At 38.4% G+C, this 22,909-nt stretch overlaps 1 protein-coding gene across 12 annotated transcripts in view; it reads left to right on the top strand.

Annotated features, from left to right (window-relative positions):
* LOC124134540 overlaps positions 1-16,848 on the top strand; it is a 36,328-nt gene extending 19,480 nt beyond the window's left edge. For 9 of the 12 annotated variants that reach the window (XM_046499413.2, XM_046499419.2, XM_046499411.2 and 6 more), the window contains 13 exons: positions 950-1,041; positions 2,242-2,293; positions 4,175-4,609; positions 5,244-5,285; positions 8,897-9,014; positions 9,624-9,658; positions 9,897-9,964; positions 10,573-10,609; positions 10,822-10,919; positions 11,638-11,736; positions 13,081-13,220; positions 14,618-14,738; positions 14,833-16,848. In XM_046499413.2, the coding sequence (XP_046355369.1) occupies positions 1,039-1,041; positions 2,242-2,293; positions 4,175-4,609; positions 5,244-5,285; positions 8,897-9,014; positions 9,624-9,658; positions 9,897-9,964; positions 10,573-10,609; positions 10,822-10,919; positions 11,638-11,736; positions 13,081-13,220; positions 14,618-14,738; positions 14,833-15,015 (1,431 nt within the window). In that variant the 5' untranslated portion in view covers positions 950-1,038 and the 3' untranslated portion in view covers positions 15,016-16,848. The remainder of the gene's footprint in view (positions 1-949; positions 1,042-2,241; positions 2,294-4,174; positions 4,610-5,243; positions 5,286-8,896; positions 9,015-9,623; positions 9,659-9,896; positions 9,965-10,572; positions 10,610-10,821; positions 10,920-11,637; positions 11,737-13,080; positions 13,221-14,617; positions 14,739-14,832) is intronic. The other 3 variants (XM_046499417.2, XM_048400412.1, XM_048400410.1) reach the window with 1 other exon arrangement.
* Positions 16,849-22,909: the final 6,061 nt, after the last annotated feature.

Genomic DNA, 22,909 nt, shown 5'->3' with positions numbered 1-22,909 from the left:
AACATATTGTAGGTTCATGGAAAAATACATCTGAGGTACTATATACATGTATCTCTATTGAATGTACACTGTGGTTGGATAGTAATCGTTGAACAGTTTCGTCGTTTCTTTATGTGTCCATATTTAAATCACTGACGCGATATGCATAAGGACGAACACGTGAGAAATACTGCCCGTCTGGTCATATATCTCACGCTTCGAATCCTAGAATGCTAATTTGAAATCTCCTGGCCATCTTTGTTGAAAGGTTGAAATAGGATTTATTGGATATTTGTTTCAGAATACGATATTTTAAATAGATCAGAGTTAGAAAACACATGACTAAATTCAATGTTATTATGGAAGACGTGTTGTTATAAGTTAATACCGTTTTAAGCAATGCAAGTCAGGCGAATCCACCATAACCCACAGGGGCGAGGCGAACCCCGTGATGGCGAACACCTGGTATCATCACAACTCGATAGTGGTCGGAATCGTACAATGGATATGTCTTATGTTAAGGAAATGGTTTTGACGCCATGTGTGAACATTTATATACATAAGGACTGGAAAACTATTATCATACTACAATTCGCCTCGTATCTATACAAACTAAAGCATCTTTTAATCAGATATATTTCATTGGATATCTGTCTTCGGTTAGGTATTTGAATTTGATAAACTGTGTGTAATTGTAAATATGTTGTGCCTTTTTTATTGTGTTAACCGCGTGTAATTGTATATATTTCCATTGTTATCTTCGGAATGACATCTGGAGGAAATACAGAATCTTACATTCATCTGATCGGCATTACTGTAGCCCTGTAGATAGTTTTAATTATGATACCGGGACACAGCTATAGAATTATACACGCCAGGGAAATATATAACGATGTGATCCTTTGTTGTTATTGCGCAGGTTGTGCTATGGTGATCGCTAGCGTTGACGCATAATTATGTTTATTTTTAGCAGGGATTATTGCCGCGATATCCGTTTTCGGAGGCTTCCGGGAACTGCTATTACTCAAGATTGTAACAACCGCTACTCACACCACGAACATGGTATGTACTTTGTATTAAAATTGCATACACTCATGTAACTTGAATTCCTGAACCTCGTATGTTTAGGTATTACAAATTGTGATCTGACGTAATATAAATGTATTTCTATGTGGGGCGCAGGAGGCCAAGTTGTTAAGCGCTGCAATTCGCCGTGCCGAGTTGCGTCCGTTAGGTGTGCCAGAAACAGATTATCGTGGATTCAAATCCTGATCCGTACTAAACCTGCGATTTGTGGGCTTTATTAAAGTGAGAAAACACACTAGACCTGCATTACTTTGGGTTTTCTCCTCACTTGAAGCTGACACGCCGTGATATAGATGACATAGTCTTTAAAACGGCATTCTTTCACTAATTATCTATCTGTGGCTGCACTCTTTGAAGTTAGTAGAAACACATGTTTGTATGAAATGTAATCCTTATACTGACATGACGTGTGGATAATCATATCTAAGTAAGTTAGAATATCCGACATCATTCATTGGATTAACATATATGTTACGACATCAGCTATATGTGAACGAGTTACCATAGCACATATTTAAAAAATCGCATTAAAAATTAACTTGTATACAGTAATTGTAGAGACATGTTTTCGGAATAATCATTGAAGAGAGGTTTCACTTTTTCTATAAAATAAGGGTTTAAAAATGCAATTTTCGAGTGAATTATCGACCGTATCCGGAGTGCATCCTCGAATCTATGGAACAACTCATTTCTCTGTGAACATGTTAAATTTCACGTCACTCCTGTTCAGGTGTACATGTCATAAATTATGTCAAGACCCGGGTAGAATAGACCTTCATGCAGCAACCCGTGCTTGCTGTAAAAGGCGACTATGCTTGTCGTAAAAGGCGACTAACGGGATCGGGTGGTCAGGTTCGCTGATATGGTTGATGCATGTCATCGTATCTCAATTGCGTGGATCGATGCTCATGATGTCAATCACTGGATTGTCTCGTCCAGACTTGATGATTTACAGACCGCTGTCATATAACTGGAATATTGCTGAGTGCGGCGTTAAACAACAAACAAACAAACATAAAAAGGCCGCACACAACTACAACACACCTTTAAGCACAAGGCACATTCACGCGCGTACACACATTGAAATTGATTTCCTTTAAGATTAATGGCATTCAAGGTTCTTTATGAATTTGTGTCATACAAATTATTCAATATCTTGTTATTTTACAAACCTAGATCACCATGGCGAACATGATGCTGATTCTTCTGCTGATAACTACTTCTAAATGTAAGTACAGAATTAATCATTTTACATCATTACATTTATTCTGGTAGGTTCGAATCCAGGTTAGCGATTGTGTTTCTAAGTTTGTCAGCACCATGTCCAGACTCGAGGGTATTCACCAAAGAAGTAAACGTCTGATACCTGCAACACTTTTCTCCTTAATTAAGCTGACACTCCGTGATATAGCTGGAATATTGTTAAAAGCAATTATTATGATAAACCTAACTCACTCACTCACTCTGACCAAATTGCAGGGTCGGCGGCAGGCATATTCGCGAAAAAATATGACATACATTCACACATTAACACACGCACGCACTCACGCGGTAATGTTAGTACCTCTGAATCGAAATTGAAGAATCTTAACATGCATGATCTTCAGGCTGGGTTGTCCTACAATATAACCACACAACATGGCTCAAAATTTGAACAAAAACATATATACGCCAGACGTGATTGTTGTGTCCAATGTCAAGGTTCCTTTGGAATTCGTTCAATTAATTTCATTGTGGTCTTGGTTCCACCACAGACGCCTATAAATAGAAGTGCTTTTTGCATGTGACCTGCGATGATTGAAGGTCAGAGTCACTCAGTGTGGAGAAGACGTCCTTAAAAGGTTGTGTACACACTATCACTTTTGAATGGAACTTAATTGGGTTCTAAATTTGAGAAGGTCCCTGCTTACCCCTGAGAGGCGTCATTCACAGATTGAAAGACTATATTTACAGTATGCTACAGTGAATATATATTTGTAACAACACTCAAATATGTTTGCAGTTTGAGTATTTGGCATCTCTTGTCTAAAAGTGAAGGTCAAAGCCATTAGGCAGATAGTAAGAGCATATAACTGTATTAAGGTAGCTAGAGCCTTACGACTTTATTTTTCAAAGTTGTACTGCATTTGTCATGGGGTAGAATAGGTCTTCAGAAACCCATGCTTGCCGTAAAAGGTGACTAAGAGGATCGGGTGGTCAGGCTCGCTGACTTGGTTGATGCATGTCATCGTATCCCAATTGCGTGGATTGATGCTCATGCTGTCAATCACTGGATTGTCTGGTCCAGACTCGATTATTTACAGACCGCCGTCATAAAGCTGGAATATTGCCCAGTGAGGCGTTAAGAGGATCGGGTGGTCAGGCTCGCTGAATTGGTTGATGCATGTCATCGTATCCCAATTGCGTGGATTGATGCTCATGCTGTCAATCACTGGATTGTCTGGTCCAGACTCGATTATTTACAGACCGCCGTCATAAAGCTGGAATATTGCCCAGTGAGGCGTTAAACAATAAATAAACAAACAAAACAAAACATTTGCCATGTTTTACCGAAGCGGTACCGATTTTAGTAAATAGGAAGTGCTTAATACTTTCAAATAATTAGCTAGAGGCATGTCATTTTGTAATTTAACTGTATTTAGGTTATATTGCATACCGTCTCCCCAAACAGCAAATGATGCTATCAAACTGGACGTGTTCATAACTATTATGGCAGCAAGAGGCATTTCTTTTCGATTTTTAATTTGCACAGTATTAGACAACATTTGGGATATATATACAGTAGACTACGGTTAAAACGAACACGCTTATAACGAACTGACGGATATAACGAACTTACTTTTTGGTCCCGACTATTTGCTGTAGTTATGCTGCATATATGCTTATAACGAACTACGGTTATAACGAACTAAAATTATTAGTCCCTTTGAGTTCGTTATAACCGTAGTTTACTGTAATTAGATATCACCTAATTTTGTGAAGTCCAAATAATTCATGATAATGTTTCTGGTATGAGAGTTTCCGGGCATTAGAGGTATTGCTTGCATGTAATTGAAACATGCTTCTCGTTTTCACTTAATTTGACATGTCTACATGTCTCCTTCTGCAGGTTCCAATGCTACTCAGATTTGTGTGGAACGAAACTTAACCCATTGCGATCGTCAGGAGGCCAATGGACGTTGCACGTTATGTCATAAGGGTTATTACGGGCCTACATGCTCTAGTAAGTGTATTGGAGAATGCGACTTTCAGTGTGATATCGACACTGGGTTTTGTGAACAGTGCAACGATACATATTATACAAAAAGCTGCATGGTTAAATGCTCAGAAACATGTGGTGAACAACTCTGTAACAGAACTACAGGGGAATGTACCAATGGCTGTGAGAAAGGACATTGCTCTGACTTTTGTAAAACACCTTGCGACGAAAGCTGCAAGGACAAAGAGTGCCACTTTAAATCTTGTAAATGCCAGAGATGTAATGACGGTTACGTTTGTAACGAAGCTGCTAAAGGGGGAAATTGTACACAGTGCGTCAAAAACAGTGAGTACAGCATATCTACTTAAATACGAATCCCAAAAGGGCCCTTTTGGCCAACTGTATATATCAAATGTTACAGTTAAATATAACTTGAAATATACTATTTCATTGAAGAAATAGGACCTATTCCTAAGACTGACTTTTCTTTTTCTTTCTTACACATGCAATTATTGAACTTGATATGATCCTATATAGTATGGCCAAAATTAGAGAAAAAGCTCGATAGCAAATCTACTCTCAACGAGTCCCTTAACCAAGATGTCTTTTGCCAAATGTTTGTACTTTTCCTTCATTATCCTAAGCTAATCAGCATCGGAAAACGATGTGCTCATGTTCAAGGCAAACATTTCCCATAGACATTCAAAGACTTCAGGCCAAATAGTATTATGATTAAGTATACTTTATAGTCTCTCTCTCTCTTCGATTGTGTCCGCCAACTCTACGTCAAGGTGATAGTGAGACTTCATCTAGGAATGATATTTATACTCTTGGTGTTTTGGTAATAATGTTTCAAATTCTGATTGGCTTCTGGCTGCCAAACATCCAAAGGATGACATTTTTTCTCAATGATCCTGTGGTTGTTTTGACAGATACATGTTGTTACATCAGAAAAATATTATATGTCATCTTTCTGCAGCATCTGATGCTCACTTGCCAACGATAAACGACTGCAAAAAATGTAAGCACAAGTTTTTATTACTATTCTTAATGCATTATTGAGGCTTCATTGATAGGCATTTAGAAGTTGGAGTACTAAGTAAGGATAAGAATTTATGGATGAACAACTTCTTTATTACAATTAAGAGCGACGTTTAGGTGTAGGTTCTAACGCAGTTATCAAGCAAGTGAAATACGGAGTGTGGTCAACCGTGACCATGGCTATAACATACCCCCGGCGTACATGAACTAATCAAAGACCCACATCAGCCATGATCCTATTGTTTATATTACTGCCTTCATTCTTTGTTTATGTCACTGACTTCACCGATGATTATCATCACCACCCTTGTGTGTACATAACAGGCTTTTCTACCCCGATATAACTATATCTACTCTACTGTATAAACATTGCCTCCTACTTGTATATATATTTGTCAACCACACTCTGTATAGAACAAGAACAAGATATTAAGACAGGACAACTAAATAAACAATATACCACAGGCATCTTCTTAGACTTCTCTAAAGCTTTCGACATGGTATGGCACGATGGGCTAATACAAAAACTTAAAAAAATAGGACTCAAAGGTCAGATAATAAACTACATCCAGGACTTCCTAAACAATCGTAAAATAAACGTGGGTATAGACCAAACTCTATCGGACGAATGTCCCCTAGAAAATGGTACTCCACAGGGCAGTATCCACAGCCCCACCCTCTTCAATATAATGATAAACGATCTATTCGAGGGCCTATCCCCTAAAGTAAACACATCAAAATTCGCGGATGATGGAGCCATCTGGATCCGCACTAAAAGCATGAACATGGTCCAAAATTTACTCCAAAAATCTCTTAATAAAATACAACAATGGGCTGACAAATGGGGCTTCTCCCTTAACTCAGAAAAAACAACAGGAATAGTATTCAAACATAAAAACATGAAACCCGCCTCCCCAATCCTCCAGCTAAACAATCAAACAATCAAATTTCAAAAACAAACCAAATTCTTAGGACTTATTTTCGATGAACAACTCACCTGGGATGCTCACATCCAAAACCTAACAACTAAATGCAGTAAAGACCTAAACACCCTAAGATGCCTAACTGGCTCTAACTGGGGAGCATCCAAAGATACCCTCCTCTCTCTCTACATATCACTAATTAGATCAAAACTAGACTACGGCTGCGCCATATAGAACACCTTAAACAACTCTCTATCTAAAAAACTTGACTCAATACAATATCAGGCTCTCAAACTAATTACACGCACCCAACATGGCACCTCCTACACCTCACTTCAGGCCTTAACAGGAGAAATGCCACTAAGTCTACGCAGGGAACAGCTAAGCTTAAATTTCTGGGCCGCGTCCCAATCAAACCCTCTCATCCAAAACTTAATAAACCAAAACATCAGCCCCAAAAACCAAGCTCTAGCTCGTAAACACCCCTTACTTACCCCAATATCCCAAAGAATAACAAACTACCTAAATGAACACCAAATTAAAAATCTTAAACAAAACTGCAAACAATCAAATATCTTCACCTCTAAACTTTAAATACCCAAAATAGACACAACACTAGCTAGCCAAATAAATAAACAAACCGACCCAAACATAGCTATAACTACCACACTAGCATACATACACGAAAATTGGCCAAATTGGTGTCACATTTACACGGACGGATCCTCAGATCCGACCTCCAAACACGCAGGTTTCGGAGTCCATACCACACAACCAACTAAAACCACACAATCCTTCCGACTCCCAAACAACCAATCAATATTCACGGCAGAACTAATGGGCATGGCCTCAGACATCCATAATCAAGAATCCAAAAACCACTAAAAAAATCCTAATACTTACCGACTCCCTAAGTGGACTGCAAGCCCTCCTAAACAAAAATTCCAAAAACCGACCTAAATTAATAAATCAAATACTTAAAAGCTCCAACGACCTAACTAAGGCAGGCATCAAATAACCTTCTTGTGGATACCCGCCCACGTAGGAATATACGGTAATGAAAACGCCGATAAAGAAGCTAAACTATCCCTCAAAATCCCAGAAATAAGCTTAAACTTACCCATCTCAAAATCAGAAATTAAAAGTGTAAACAAGCAAAAAATCACCAAAAATGGCATAACCTATATCTAAACTCAAATAGCCAAATAACAAAAATGCTCAGCAAACCACTAACCAAACCAAAAATTCTCCATCCATCCAAAAAAATCGACAGAGTAATCACTAAACTCCAAACAGGACACACCAACCTAAATAACCACCTAAAAAAATTAAAAAACACACTACAGGTAACTGCCCACACTGCAAACAACCAGAAACCCCAGAACACGCACTCATCTACTGCACACACTACCTAACACATCGAACCGCATTACAAACCACCCTCAATCTAAACAAGGCTCTAACTCTAGAAGCAATACTAAACCCACAAAATAAACTAGAAAACTTCAAGGCCTTAGGCGTATTCTTAATAAAAACGGAACTAATAAAACGCATCTAAAAACACAATAACCTACCAAATCAAAATCACATAAACAAACAAACATCCACCATACCCAGCTCCCTTAGTTCTCCTCCCCAATCCCATCGGCATCTATTCCAAATCTCAAAATTCCCAAATTCTATATAAGCAACCCCTAAAACCCCCCTCTTGGGTTGCACAGACCACTTTCGCCCCTTTCGGAAACACATTAAATGGCCTGGCCGGGCCCGTGTGCGAAATACGCATCAGTCGGAAAGCGCATGTTAAATCTCCAAAGTAAGTAAGTAAGTAAGTAACTGTATATCACTTGCTTGATAACGGTGTTAGAGTGTAATTAGCATCAGGCTCTCAAGCTAATTACACGCACCCAACATGGCACCTCCTACACTTCACTTCAGGCCTTAACAGGAGAAATGCAACTAAGTCTACGCAGGGAACAGCTAAGCTTAAATTTCTGGGCCGCGTCCCAATCAAACCCTCTCATCCAAAACTTAATAAACCAAAACATCAGCCCCAAAAACCAAGCTCTAGTTCGTAAACACCCCTTACTTACCCCAATATCCCAAAGATAACAAACTTCCTAAATGAACACCAAATTAAAAATCTTAAACAAAACTGCAAACAATCAAATATCTTCACCCCTAAACTTAAAATACCCAAAATAGACACAACACTAGCTAGCCAAATAAATAAACAAACCGACCCAAACATAGCTAAAACCACAACACTAGCATACATACACGAAAATTGGCCAAATTGGTGTCAAATTTACACGGACAAATTCTTATCCTTTCTAATTGTTGAGACTGTTACTCAAACTGTGTCATCCCAAAGAAACAGCTCATGTGAAATCAAAATGACAAAATCTTATATCGTATTTTTGTCTACCACCTGTTAATTACAGATACTGAATACAAATGCACGATGTTGATATCGACTGTCAAGGTCACTACTTATGAGATTGGACTTCCTGATAAATGTCAAACATAATTTGGTTTGTTAGTTAGCATGTAGCCAAATGTGAATCAAGGGTATGATATAAGTTCGATATGGAATTTTTACACCTCCTCTTCATTTTAAAATATTGAATGATTTCATTAATTTCTTTGTGTCAATGTATCTCACAAGGTAATACCACAGCGTTGGTTGTGATGATATTGGCGATTGTATGTCTTGTTGGAGAAACTATCTATACGAAGATAAGGAAATGGAAACAGTCCTTGATGAAAAGTACGCCCGAATCAAGGTAATCGAATATAATCTCCTAAGTTGTATTCATTATTTACAAAATGTTACCAACTGAACTTAACTATGAGATTTCTATTTGTGTATTCCATGTGTGAAAACTATATAAAAACAAATTTGCGCACTTAATAAGAGAGAATACACACAATAAACAAATATCTAAAGAGAGTGGTGGATGCTACCGGAAGAGTAGGACATGGTTACCCTGGTGTCGTCACTTATTTGCAGTGTTCCATTCAAATATATTTCTCCATTATTTTGCTTTTTATCCCCCAAGAAATATGTTTCGGCAGAAAATGAAGACTGTATATTCTCTTCAATGACATGATATTATATTTCCCGGATATTTGGAATGACGACATGAGCATTTTACATGTGAACGACGTGATAACCTTACACATTTCCTGCTTGTGATTTTTGTGATTGATTATTTAAGATAAGTTTGTTGGATATGTGTATGTTATTTCCTATGTTCGGTTGCTATTTTGTTTGAAACCTGGATGCAGTTGGATCGCAATAGCAAAATAAGGCAAATTGTTTCCATTTTCACCATTTCTTTTATATCGTTAGTTTATTCCTGATATTGATGTCATTGTACAATTTCTTTCAGAAACGGGAGTGGAGAAACAGCACGACTATCAGAAGGTAATATGAACTATTGGAGCTTTCGAATATGGATTTGTTCATGTGTACGCTTGTGCACTGGTCGACAGATGCCTATAATTAATAATGTTTCACGAGTACACATCCTGGCGTTAAAATGACTTTATTTTTAAACTCATTTAGACTGACATAGTCGACTGATGTACGATAACAAGGGTTATGGGAATTGCCAAATATCAACTGTGTGTACTTCAGATATAAAAGTTTTTGATATTTTCAGATTCGGATTCACCCCTTGAACCCCAGGAAATAGATCCTGGCGAATTTCCCAATGCTTATCCTTTTACTGTAAGTTACAATGGTTAATTCGTCTCACCTCTGTTTGTTCTCGTTTGATATGTTTAAACAATGAGTGAGTAAGGTTTTACGCCGCTTTTAGCAATATTCCAGCAATATCACGGTGGGGGACACCATAAATGCGCTTCACACATTGTACCCATGTCGGGAATCGAACCCGGGTCTTCGGCGTGACGAGCGAACGCTTTAACCACTAGGCTACTCTACCGACCCTGTTTTTAAAAAATGTCGGTTAGTAGTTCATGTGTCGTAAGAGGCAACTAACGGCATCGGGTGGTCAGGCTCGCTGACTTGGTTGAAGAATGTCATCAATCCCAATTGCGTGGATCGATGCTTAAGATATATCAATCACTGGATTGACTGGTCCAGACTCGATTATTCACAGACCGCCGTCATATAGCTGGAATATTGCTGAGTGCGGCGTTAAACAACAAACAAACAACCAGCGTTAATATAAGAAAAAATATCTCATAATCTGTGCAAGAAGGTGTAGATTCTTACTTTCGTTTTATCTGAAATTATACGTTAAACACTAACGGTTAATTTATGTGTAGATACAATCATGTTCTGAATGTATAATAAATATGGTATGCTTTCAGGGAATCCAGGGAAGAAATAGATACATTATGACTCAACGTACGTTGGACCATTTGTAATTTTGTGTAAACTTATTACTTTCCATGTTACTTCTTTACCTTCCGGTATTTAATATTTCAAATATAACATTTTCGTAATATAATAATAACAATAATAATAATAATATTTGTGAAGCATTCTAAATTAATGTCTCTGTTAAATGGATATACATATTGTAATGATTGCTTCTGTTTGTTATCATTATATTTTAGTGCCCAGCACTCGTGAACGAGATGATGAATTTCTGAGGATGATTTGGAAATATGACATCAAAGTGATTGTTTTCATATCTTCTGGACAATCGCGCATGGTAAGTTCGATTTCAAGATTATTTTTCCCTTGAATGTAACCTGGTCCAGATAACTATATTAATTGCTACAGTAGTAATGTAACCATTACAGAGTGTTGTTCATCTAAGTACGCATGATCAACAAACTCCAGCACGCTGTGATGGAATCATTCACATGAATGCGCTTAAATAGTTACTGTTTGAGAATGTATGCTAAGAGGCGACTAACGGGATCAAGTGGTCAGTCTCGCTGGCGTGGTATCGTTTACCATCGCGCGTATCATCATATCATTCACTGGATTGTCTGGTCCAGACTCGATTATTTACAGACCTCCGTCAAATAGCTGGAATATTGCTGAGTGTGGCGTTGAACAACAAACAGACGAAACGAAGCTAAATGAACCCTTTTGTATGTTGGAATTATCATGTTATAATGAGAACACCCAGATTATAAATAGGTCATCAGCAACCCATACTTGCCGTAAAAGGTGACTCTGCTTGTCGTAAGAGGCGACTAACGGATCGGATGGTCAGGCTCACTGACTTGGTTGATGCATGCCATCGATCCCAATTGCGTAGCTCGATGCTCATGATATTAATCACTGGATTGACTGGTCCAGACTCGATTATTTACAGACCGCCCTCATATAGCTGGAATATTGCAGCGTTAAACAACAAACAAACAAACATCATTATTAAATTGAAATAAATAAATATTCTACCATTTCGTTTCTTTTAGCTTGATGGTTATCTAACAGCTCCTTGGCGGAATACCCCACGTAATTCTCTTGTCCTAACAGCTGAGAGTGGAGATAACTCTGACGATTGGACTTTAGGGGTAAGTGTGTTTTTATCAAAACGCTTGTAAATGTGTGTTTTGATATGGTTAATAGAGTATATACTGTTCATATTGAATCAAACGGAGTTTATTAAATTACAAAAATGATCAATCATGAAAGAAATAGTATCACAAATAATTTGACACCATCAAGCAAGGCATAATTAAATACTATCAGAGCTTATATTTGACAAGTTGTGTTAATCACATGTGGATATTGAAATATTCAAAAGTTAAAGATTAACTTGGAAGTTTGACAATCTCAGAAGTTTTTATTCTTCCAGACTTTTCACCACTATCCATCATGATAAATTTCAAGAAATTACATTCTCTAATTAATAGGGCGCTCGTTTCCAAGAAATTTCCGGAAGTTTAATTTTAATATAGTATTCAAATGTAGATAGTCAAATAATTAATACTGAACGTAACCCTGTTCAGAAATATTCAGATAACGAATAATGTGAGTTATTGGATTTCCTGATATTTAGACACGTTGTTGGTTGGTTGGTTGGTTTTTTAACGCCGCACTCAGCAATATTCCAGCTATATGACGGCGGTCTGTAAATAATCGAGTCTGGACCAGACACTCCAGTGATTGATATCATGGGTATCGATCCAGGCAATTTGGATCGATGACATGCATCAACCAAGTCAGCGAGCCTGACCACCCGATCCCGTTAGTCGCCTTTTACGACAAGCATAGTCACCTTTTACGGCAAGTATGGTTGCTGAAATCTATTCTACCCCGGAGTCTTCACGGGCCTGACACTTTGTAGGTATCCTTATGTATACTAATTGTATCTCTCCTAGCTTCTCGCTTTCTCTTTGCCTCACCTCATCAACCAACCAGAGTTAGAAACAACTAAGACTATATTCAGAGTTTTATCTTGATCTGTGCATAGATATTCAAAACTATGGCACCAAGCTGTACGACAAAAGGGATCAGGTGGTCAGGCTCGCTGACTTGGTTGATGCATGTCATCGATCCCAATTGCGTGGCTCGATGCTAATGGTATTAATCACTGGATTGTCTGGTCCGCCGATTATTTACAGACCGCCGTCATATAGCTGGAATATTGCTGAGTGCGGCGTTGAACAACAAACCAACCAACCAACCAACCATGACTCTGTACAGTCTTTCTAGGTGGCCCGTTCTCTAGCACCGGAATTGACGTATATCACAAGTGACGTCGTCACTTCGTGACATGAAATGCGCATGGTATATGAGCATGTTAACAATAATATGATATCATGACATTAACTACTATAGTCTACTAGTGTATGTGTGTGTTGTCACTGTAAAACTTAACAATTAAATATTCGGTTATTTTTGTTGATTACCAGTTTTCAGAGAATGGCATGAGGAAAACAGCCCATCTGTACCACCATCCTAATTGGTTTGACAAACAAGGTTTCTGCAAGTTCATGCGCAGAATCAGAGGAGACCAAAATTTCCATAAAAAGCAAATTGTAGTTTGCTCAAGGTAAACACATATATACACTCTTCCAAAAAAGAAACGCACAGGTAGTATGTAGTTCATTGAAAACTGACTACACAAAAAATCCGGTATATAAATTGGATATGTTATTGGAAAAGGTTGGTGGCCTGATATTCGACAAACGCAGCCATTGTCAATTTGCAATGTCTTAAACGGCATTGTTTTCACACTTGTTAAAAAATGTCAATGGTTTGAGGAGGATATGGGACCATACTGTCAGGAACCATCTTCGCCAGGCTCGAATCCGACCCAGAAGACCAGTTATCGCCCCTGTTCACCGGCGAGATGGAACACAACGTGTTTATCGTCGACGAAATGAGCGTTTTGTGCCACATTGGGTACATGAATCCGACAAATTTAGTGGCGGTAGCGTCATGGTGGCTGTGTGTGTGTGTGTGTGTGTGGGGGGGGGGGGGGGGGGGGGGCGTCAGACTTAGTTGTGGTTCAAGGAAACTTTACAGCAAATCACTACGTGAATCAAATTCTTCAACCTCACCTTCCAATCATAGAGGGCCCTGTTTCAACAGAACAACGCTCCACCGCACACAGCTCGTGTCACAGTAGACTGACTACCTTCATAATTGCAACATCAACGTCCTGCCCAGGCCGTCGAGATCTCCAGATCTCAAACCAATCGAACAGACAATCCACAACTGGCCAACTCGTTACAAGCAGAATGGCGCAGAATTCAGCAGGACAGAATTCGTACACTTATCTAGTCAGTGCCGAGGAGATGCAGAGCCGTGATTGCTGCCCTGGGCGGTCACACGGGATACCTTGTGGCCATATGTGACATGACAATGAACAGTTTTGAATGCCTTTATACAACGACAATCTATGATATTAAATTAAATATATCCACATTTTATTGAGTGCAATGAATTTCCTAAAAATCTACCTGTCCTTTCCTTTTTTTTTGAAGAGTGTATGTTATTTGATATTAACTCTAATCAGTCTGTAAATTGAAAATGGTTCCAAAACTGCAAAGACAACTATGATTATTTACACACTAATTAAAAAGTAAAGACTCGTTCGGTTACATATTCAATTTTGCATTAAAAAGGAAACCGTTACAAAGTTTAGTTCACTGAGCCACTTCCTTTATTGCGCGCATCACTCATTGTGAAAAGGGAAAGGATGTGACATTACAGTCGGTGACAGGGAAGTTCAAGCTTTTTGAACATTAGACACACACTCTTGTTTCCTGGAATGTTTTTGTCCCATTAGATTCTTACCTTCTGATTGACCTTCAGAGTTGAGTACTTTCATTGACATAATTCACGACTTGTACTAAAAAAGGTAGTCCTTCCATTGTTATGGTTGTATTGCTCATGTTCCATGATATTATTTCAGACATAAATAATACCGTACTCTTGTTTCAGCGAGGGCGATGGCCCATATTTTGTTTACTGCGCTCTGGATTGCATGTTGGATAAAGAAGATGATCTGGATGAATGTATAAAACGTCTTGAACGTCAGAATATATCAAAGGTTTCCAAAAAGGTAAGGGGAACTCTACTGTTCATTCTGTAGATACATGTTCGTTAAGTTATGTATATTGAATGTTTATGCATCATGACTCATTTATGTTTTACAGAAAAACATGCAAAGACTGAAGGCGTGTTGGGAATATGTTTCACAGACCAGCCCGACACACTTCCAAAGAACCTTAAGTGCAAATCCCCGCTCATGCTACATGTATATAGATGTATGTGTGTCAACAATTGCCTTTGTCGTCATCATAATCTGCATCATTATCATTATGATACCTTCACTTTGACAATCTACTGTTCCAAGTGTGCCATATGGAACCTGGATGAATGGCAATATGTGCCAATTTTGAACAATCGATTACCATCTGTTGATTTTTTAAAATGATATGTAAAATATACATCTTAAATCCCTTTTGCGTTTCTTTCTTGCAGAGTATATTAGGAAAAACTTTCATTATCGGAAGTGAATACCATTTCATGATAGAATGTGGTTAGTTATTCACCCTTTTGGTGAATGTATGATTTCATTCATTTGTGTAAAGAATGTTTGTGTTTTTTTGTGTTGTGTCTTAATACATTTCAGACAGTATGTTTTATCCCCCTTCACGAAATGGGTCGGGGGATATAGGAGGGAGTTCGTCAGTCCGCCCGTCATTCCGTCTGCTTCTCAAAGGGGACACATTTTCTCAAAAACTATTTAAGTTAGAGAACTGAAATTTTACACACTGATATTACTGGTCATGATCTTAAATGAGTTCGAAATTGGTGTCTTAAATTCATAAAGATCCTTTTAACAGAGTAATGGCCCTGGCTCCATGCTTTTCTTAGTGCATAGTGTCTGCAATGAAGATAATTTTCTCTCAGAAAGTACGAAAGTTACATGAATGAAACGTTGTATGCTTATCTGAGAGATGCTTGTCAAGACTGACTTCAAAAAATGGTACCATAAATTAGTTTTTTACAGAGTTATTGCCCTTGCTCCGTGTTTTCAACTTGGTGCATACTGCGTGAAATGGGGATAGCTTTTCACAGAAACTACTAAAGTTACATGCATGAAAGTTTTCATGCTTATGTAAGAGATACTTGTCAAGACTGAGATCGAAACTTGGTGCCTTAAGTTATAATTTTCCAGAGTTACATCCCTTGCTACATTGTTTTAGATTTTGTGCATACACAGTTACGGCCCCTGATCCATGTAATCGTCTTCTATTTAGTACATAGTGTCTGCTATGGGGAAGATCAATGAGTGTCTCATGACATAAAGCCAGCCCAGTGCCTGTCCTCTTCTTAAGGATAATTACACAGGACTCTTTGTTTTTATAGCCAACATTAATCATTGTTCCCATAGTTTCATACCCTGTACGTCTCATTAAGTATAGAGTTATGTAAGAATGATACATCAGTTACATGAAGTCAGTTATTTGTCATGGCTACGCGATATAACAGTATGAACAAGTCAATTTTGGGTCACATTTTCAAGTTGGGGGCACTCGAGTTGGTGTCTATTGGGCATGTCAGAACTTCGTGAGTTCGAATCCCGACTGGTCATTATTATTTTTCTAGCTATAGATTCGTCAGCACCATACCTGTGGTCGTTGGTTTCACCAAAGTTGTGAACATTTAAGACCTACATCATTTCGGGCTGTCTTTTTACATCAAGCTGACACGCTGTGATATAACTGAAATACGTCTCAAAGTGGTGTTAAACCCGACTCCCTCACTCACGGACTATTTGTGTGAAGACATGTCCATTCCATTTCTGTAACAGACTCCAAAGCTACATACAAATGCGAACAAAGAGAGAAACATTACTGGGTCACCACCACCATATCCCTGTCTCGGCTTAAACGTCAAAACCCTCTCAATTATCGTGGGAGTTCTTTGTAGGATTAAGACAATATGATCAACATGTGTTTATGAATTACAACCAAATAGTCATGCTACCAGGTGTTCGGGGAAGGGTTTGCCTTTCCTGCGAGTGCCCTTTTTGTCCTGAACGTTTGAAGAAGAAAAATGAAATGATGAGATATTTTCATGATTATGGAAAGACCTTCGTCGCTAGAATTTATATCAATATGAAATGAAAATGATTATTGCATAATAAAATATATTTTCACATATTTGCGAGTTTTCATTTCTTTTAAGAACCAGCAAATTGAAAGCCAACACTATTTTAGCGAAATGCCTGATATATGTCTGCAAACCTAAGCGAAACTTGCAGCAAGGGATAATTCTAGGACAAAACAAAAATACATTCCATAACGACCTCCCCAACGTTAAATTTGCGACCTACCCAAAGTAAACTTTATGATATTTGCAAACATTCGGACAGAATCTTCACAGCTTTTCCTTTTAAACTTGGACTAAAGGTGTGCAACGCCATGCGAATGGCTAACATCTCTCTGTTGTTTGAGTGAAGTCTGCTTATCTTTGGAGGCCAAAATCCTGCTGCCTGTTTCCCGTTGCGCACCGCGCCGTAACCTGTCGAACTTGCGTCTATTACAATTTGCACTTCAGGTTGTCGAATAATTACGCTTTGTCCATTCCAGTTATCAAGAGCAGTAAACCACCACAATATATCCTCCTCAGCTGGCGAATCTAGTGTCAATTTACCGTCCCAACTATTTCTTCTACTGTATGTATTTCTAAGCATATAGTGTCCCTGGGGCAACAGCCCGGAACATTGATACACACTGACCAGAGATGCGAGCCAACACTCTGGCCTCAATGCTAGGTAAAGCAAGACAACGTCTTATGTCTTTTTTCAGTTTCCTTACCCGTGATGATGGGATTCTCAATTGAGGGAATTCTCCGTCTGTGCACACTATATAACACAAATAAGACGTGGTGTTGCTTTGTTCTAAGTCACACTTATCCCAATTGATAAAAAAAACCAAGCTTTGAAAGAGTGTTCACTAATTGTTCGTTTTTGTGATACGATATGTGCAGGAGTACTCATAAGTAGAACTTCATCTACATAACACACAACTCTCATTCCAAGAGATCGCAGATACGTAACAACTGGTTTGAGTATTTTACCAAAATAGTACGGAGCTATTGATAAGCCAAATGGGAGAACCTTCCATCCATAAAATATATTTTGCCACTGAAACCCAAGATAATCTGTCATCTTGGTGTATGGGTATATGATGAAATCAGTTTTTAATGTCAATTGTAAGTAAACAATCACCTGCTTTAACACACTGTCTAACCGTTCTATGTCCTCACATTGGTATCCCTGTTTTAAACATGTACTGTTCAGCTCCGGTAAATCATGTTTCAATTTCCCCCCCTTTTTAGGTACAGTTCCAAAAAGCGATACACATTTTGGTTTTCGACTGCATATTTCACTTGTCACAAATTGATATTGTTTATTAGTGAATTTGTGGTTAGACATATGAAAAGTGTGTGGTTCTTTAGTAAATGGTAATTTTACGCCATCACAAACACATTTACAAACATTATCTGGAGCTCCTATCTAGCGCCAGGCATCTTCATGTCGTTGAATATTACCTGCCGTGAAATGTAGGGTAGTTTTTGGAAAACACATTTTAAACATCAAATGTAAAATACCCAATCGAAATGTTTCAAAGCAGAAACATACACACATGTCTAAATGAACATAAACTAAGACACTTGCATGAAAAACAATACAAATAGGGAAAGAAATTAAAACATCAGTGTAGGAGAGGTAATCCAACCTCTAACACCAATGGAAATCTAGTGTATACAAAACAAGGGAGACTACTCGTGTCACCTTAAACGCTCTCTTGGCAATGGTCAAACGTTTAACAATGTTGTACAATGTTATAAAGAATATATTTAATGTCTGACTACAATAAAATCAAACTTTCTTCCTCGACCGCTGACATTTTATAACTGGAATTTGTTGCCATGTCTTTCGATATTTATTGTCCCCCTTCATTATCGCGAGTGGTAGGGATGTTTCGACCCGTGAAAACACGTCTTGTGAAGAATGTGCTTGTCGAAAGTTAAAGTCACTGCGTCCAAATCCACGTGATCTGAATCCTCGACCTCTTGGTCGGAGGGGATAGCGTCCACGGTAGGATCCCCGATCTTGCTGTACTGATACTGACGCTACGGTTGCGGTTCTCAGGTCGTTTATTGCGTCTGGAGTAAAACAAGAGGTTTTCTTCTAAATGTTCTGAACAATCGAGCGGTTTCAGGGTTAACTGCACCACTAACTAAAAGAGCAGCATATTCATCTTGTAGATAACGAATATTAGCTAACAGTACAACTTAAAGTTCCTGAATATTCTCAATCTCATTTGACTCAATGCTTTGTAATATTTTTAAACCTGTTTTAATATACCGCGCACACTTTGCTATTATAGAATAGGTTGTTTGGTCCTGGCGTTTTATTCACATAACATACTACATGGTATACACGTGTCACATACCATGCTACATGGTATACACGTGTCACATAACATACTACATGGTATACACGTGTCACATACCATACTACATGGTATGCACGTGTCACATACCATACTACATGGTATACACGTGTCACATACCATACTACATGGTATACACGTGTCACATACCATACTACATGGTATACACGTGTCACATACCATACTACATGGTATACACGTGTCACATAACATACTACATGGTATACACGTGTCACATAACATACTACATGGTATACACGTGTCACATACCATACTACATGGTATACACGTGTCACATAACATACTGCATGGTATACACGTGTCACATACCATACTCCATGGTATACACGTGTCACATACCATACTACATGGTATACACGTGTCACATAACATACTGCATGGTATACACGTGTCACATAACATACTACATGGTATACACGTGTCACATACCATACTACATGCTGTAAACGTGTCACATACTATCCAACTAGAGGAACACCTGTCAGAACTATACTATATGACATACACGTGTCACATACAAAATAACATAACAAACACGGGTCACATACTATATTACATGATTTTCACGCGTCACATGCTATACTACATGACGCACATGAGTCAGTACTATGCTACATGCCATACACGTGTCACATACTATACTTATTGATATACACGTGTCACATACTATACCTATTGATATACACGTGTCCGTGGTGTACTACATGATATACAAGCCAAATGCTATACTATATGTTGGACACGTGTCGAACACTATACTACATGACGTCATACACGTGTCATATAGTGCACGATATACACGTGTCACATACCATACGAAATGACATACACGTGTCAGTACTATAGGGCTTACCATTCACGCGTCACATACTGTACTATATACAGTATACACGTGCCTAATGCTGTACACGTGTCGAACACTAAACTACATGACGTGTCAATACTATGCTACATGACATACACGTGTCACATACTATACTACATGACATATACGTGTCAGTAGGATACTACATGACATACACGTGTCACATACTGTGCTACATTACATACACGTCTCACATACTATATTACATGTCATACACGTGCCAGTAGTATATTACATGACGTACACGTGCCGCACACTATACTTCATTACATACACTTGTCACATACTAAATTACATGTAAAACACGTGTCACATACTATATTACATGACATTCACGCGTCACATACCATACCACATCGTATACACGTGCCACATGATATACTACATGACGTACACGTGTCAGTTCTATACTTCATGACATACATGTATCACATACGATACTACATGACATACACGTGTCACATGATATACTACATGACATACACGTGTCACATACTACATGATATACATGTGTCAGTACTATACTGCATGACATACAAGTGTCACATAATATATTTTATGACAAACACGTGTCAATACTATGCTACATAACATACACGTGTCAAATATTATACTTCATGACATCGAGTATCTCTTACGATATTACATGGCATACACGTGTCACACACTATACTACATGGTATACACGTTTCACATAATATATTTCATGACAAACACGTGTCAATACTATGCTACATGATACACGCGTGTCACATACTATACTACATGACTACTCGTGTCACATACTATACTGCATGACATACACGTGTCACATATTGTAGTACATGAAATACATGTGTCACATACTGTATTACATGACAAACCAAACACGTATCACATTGTATACTACGTGACATACACGTGTCACATTCTATACTATATTGGCACGCATGAAGAGCAGACTCCACATGGTGAGTGCTTGGTAGCGCTAATCGCTCTTCCCCCAAAAAACATCCCTCTCTAGTAAAGGCAGTGTTAGAGACAGAGTCCGTTTTCCAGCGGACATGTCTGAGGAGGAGATAGTTGATGAACGTACAGATCAAAATATTACTTCTGTCAAGCGCTTCGCTTTCAAGAAACAAGATTGTATAAGAGAACCAAGCAACACATACTTGTTTACATTTGCTTCATGTACTGTGCCCGAATCAATAAAAGCTGGTTATTTTATTGTATGTCCCCAATCCACTCCGATGTTATACCTGTCAAAAGTTTGGACACGGTTCCAAATCTTGCCGTCAGGCTCCACGTTGTCATCGTTGAAGTGAGGATCACCAAAGCTCCGACTGCAGTAAAGATCCTAAACGCACAAACTGCGATGGTGCACATCTATCATTTTCAAAGTCATGCCCTGAGTGGCAGTAACAATAAAAAAATTCTCAAGTTGAAATACAAAAACAATATTTCCTTCTTTGAAGTTAAAAAGCGTATTCTCAGCAAGACTCCAACTAAAGATTCTCCTACTACCAATTACACAGCTGCTGTCTGAAAAAACAGTTTCTGTATCCTGCCAAACTGATCTGTCTTGGACTCAGACCAACCAGTGCACATTGTTACTGTGCCTACTACTTCTGACAGTCATTCCAATTTGGCAACGTCTCAGACAGTGAGTCAGTTACAACCTGAAGTTATCCAACCAGCTGTGGATGATTATATATATGTTGAATTGTAAAAATGAAAGAAATCTTCTTAATCGTAGACAACAATCTCAAATCCTCTCTACAGTTGAGGCTCGTAACTCCTTTGACCCTCTGGAGATGGAAGTCACGCCATCTTCAGAAATCAGAAATAGGAGTCCATCCTCCTCGCGTACACGTGAAAGATCCCCCATAGAATCTCCATGAGCGAATCTCTTAATTTAATTCAGTGGAATTGCAGAGTGCTCAGGAATAATTATAATGAAGAATAATTATTACCACAAGATTATAAACCATCAGCATTTAGTTCACTAATCTTAAGCACACTAATAAATTTGAATTGCGTCAGTATAATTCTTATCATTCTTTTTTCCCACCCGGTGATAAAGCAGCTGGCGGTGCTTCCTCAATACTGCAACCTTCAGGTTGTTCCTGTCCGTCTCACTTTACAAATAACCTTCACAATTTGTATATTTCTCCATCTTCAGCAGTCTGTATACATCAGGATGTATTTGACCAGCTTCCTAAGCCCTGTATCATCATGGGTGATCTTAATGGACATAAGCCTCTATATGGGGAAGTTCCGTTACTAACATTAAAGGGAAACGTCTTGAAGATTATATTTTAGTTAATTTATGCATATTCAACGATGGTTCAAACACATATTTACATCCTGCAACTTGAACGTACTTTGCTTCAGATCTGTCAATCACAGATTCAAACACATATAATGAATTTGAATGGTCAGTCCATGATGAACTTTGTGGCAGTGACCATTTTCGGACAGTAATTACAGCTATAAATCCCACCTTTGATCCACCTACAACACGATGGAATTTTTCCAATGCCATTTGGCCATTATTTCAGACCATCTGTACTGACAAATTGCAACAAGACCTTTTTATGGATGTTCCTGACCCAATTCAGTTGTTCTCTGACAAACTAAAGGATATAGCTGATGAAACTATTCCTCTGTAAACCCAGGTAGCATGTGCCAATGCCGTTGGACCAAACCATTTATCATCTAGAATACCATACAATACTTGTAGCTCTTTTTTCGCTGCTGAGGCCAGTGCTATCCCTACAGCCTTGGCATACATTCAATGACAGTCTGCATGTAAAAATATTTATCTTTTCTTATTCTCTATCTTGTCGTTATGCACTGAAAAATGTCTCTTCTAATCATCCAATTATTTGAAAT

This window comes from Haliotis rufescens, unplaced genomic scaffold (genome assembly GCF_023055435.1).
Source record: "Haliotis rufescens isolate VD_foot unplaced genomic scaffold, xgHalRufe1.0.p SCAF_2, whole genome shotgun sequence".
NCBI classification, from domain to species: Eukaryota; Metazoa; Mollusca; class Gastropoda; order Lepetellida; family Haliotidae; genus Haliotis; species Haliotis rufescens.
This window is presented reverse-complemented; position numbering and strand designations above follow the sequence as displayed.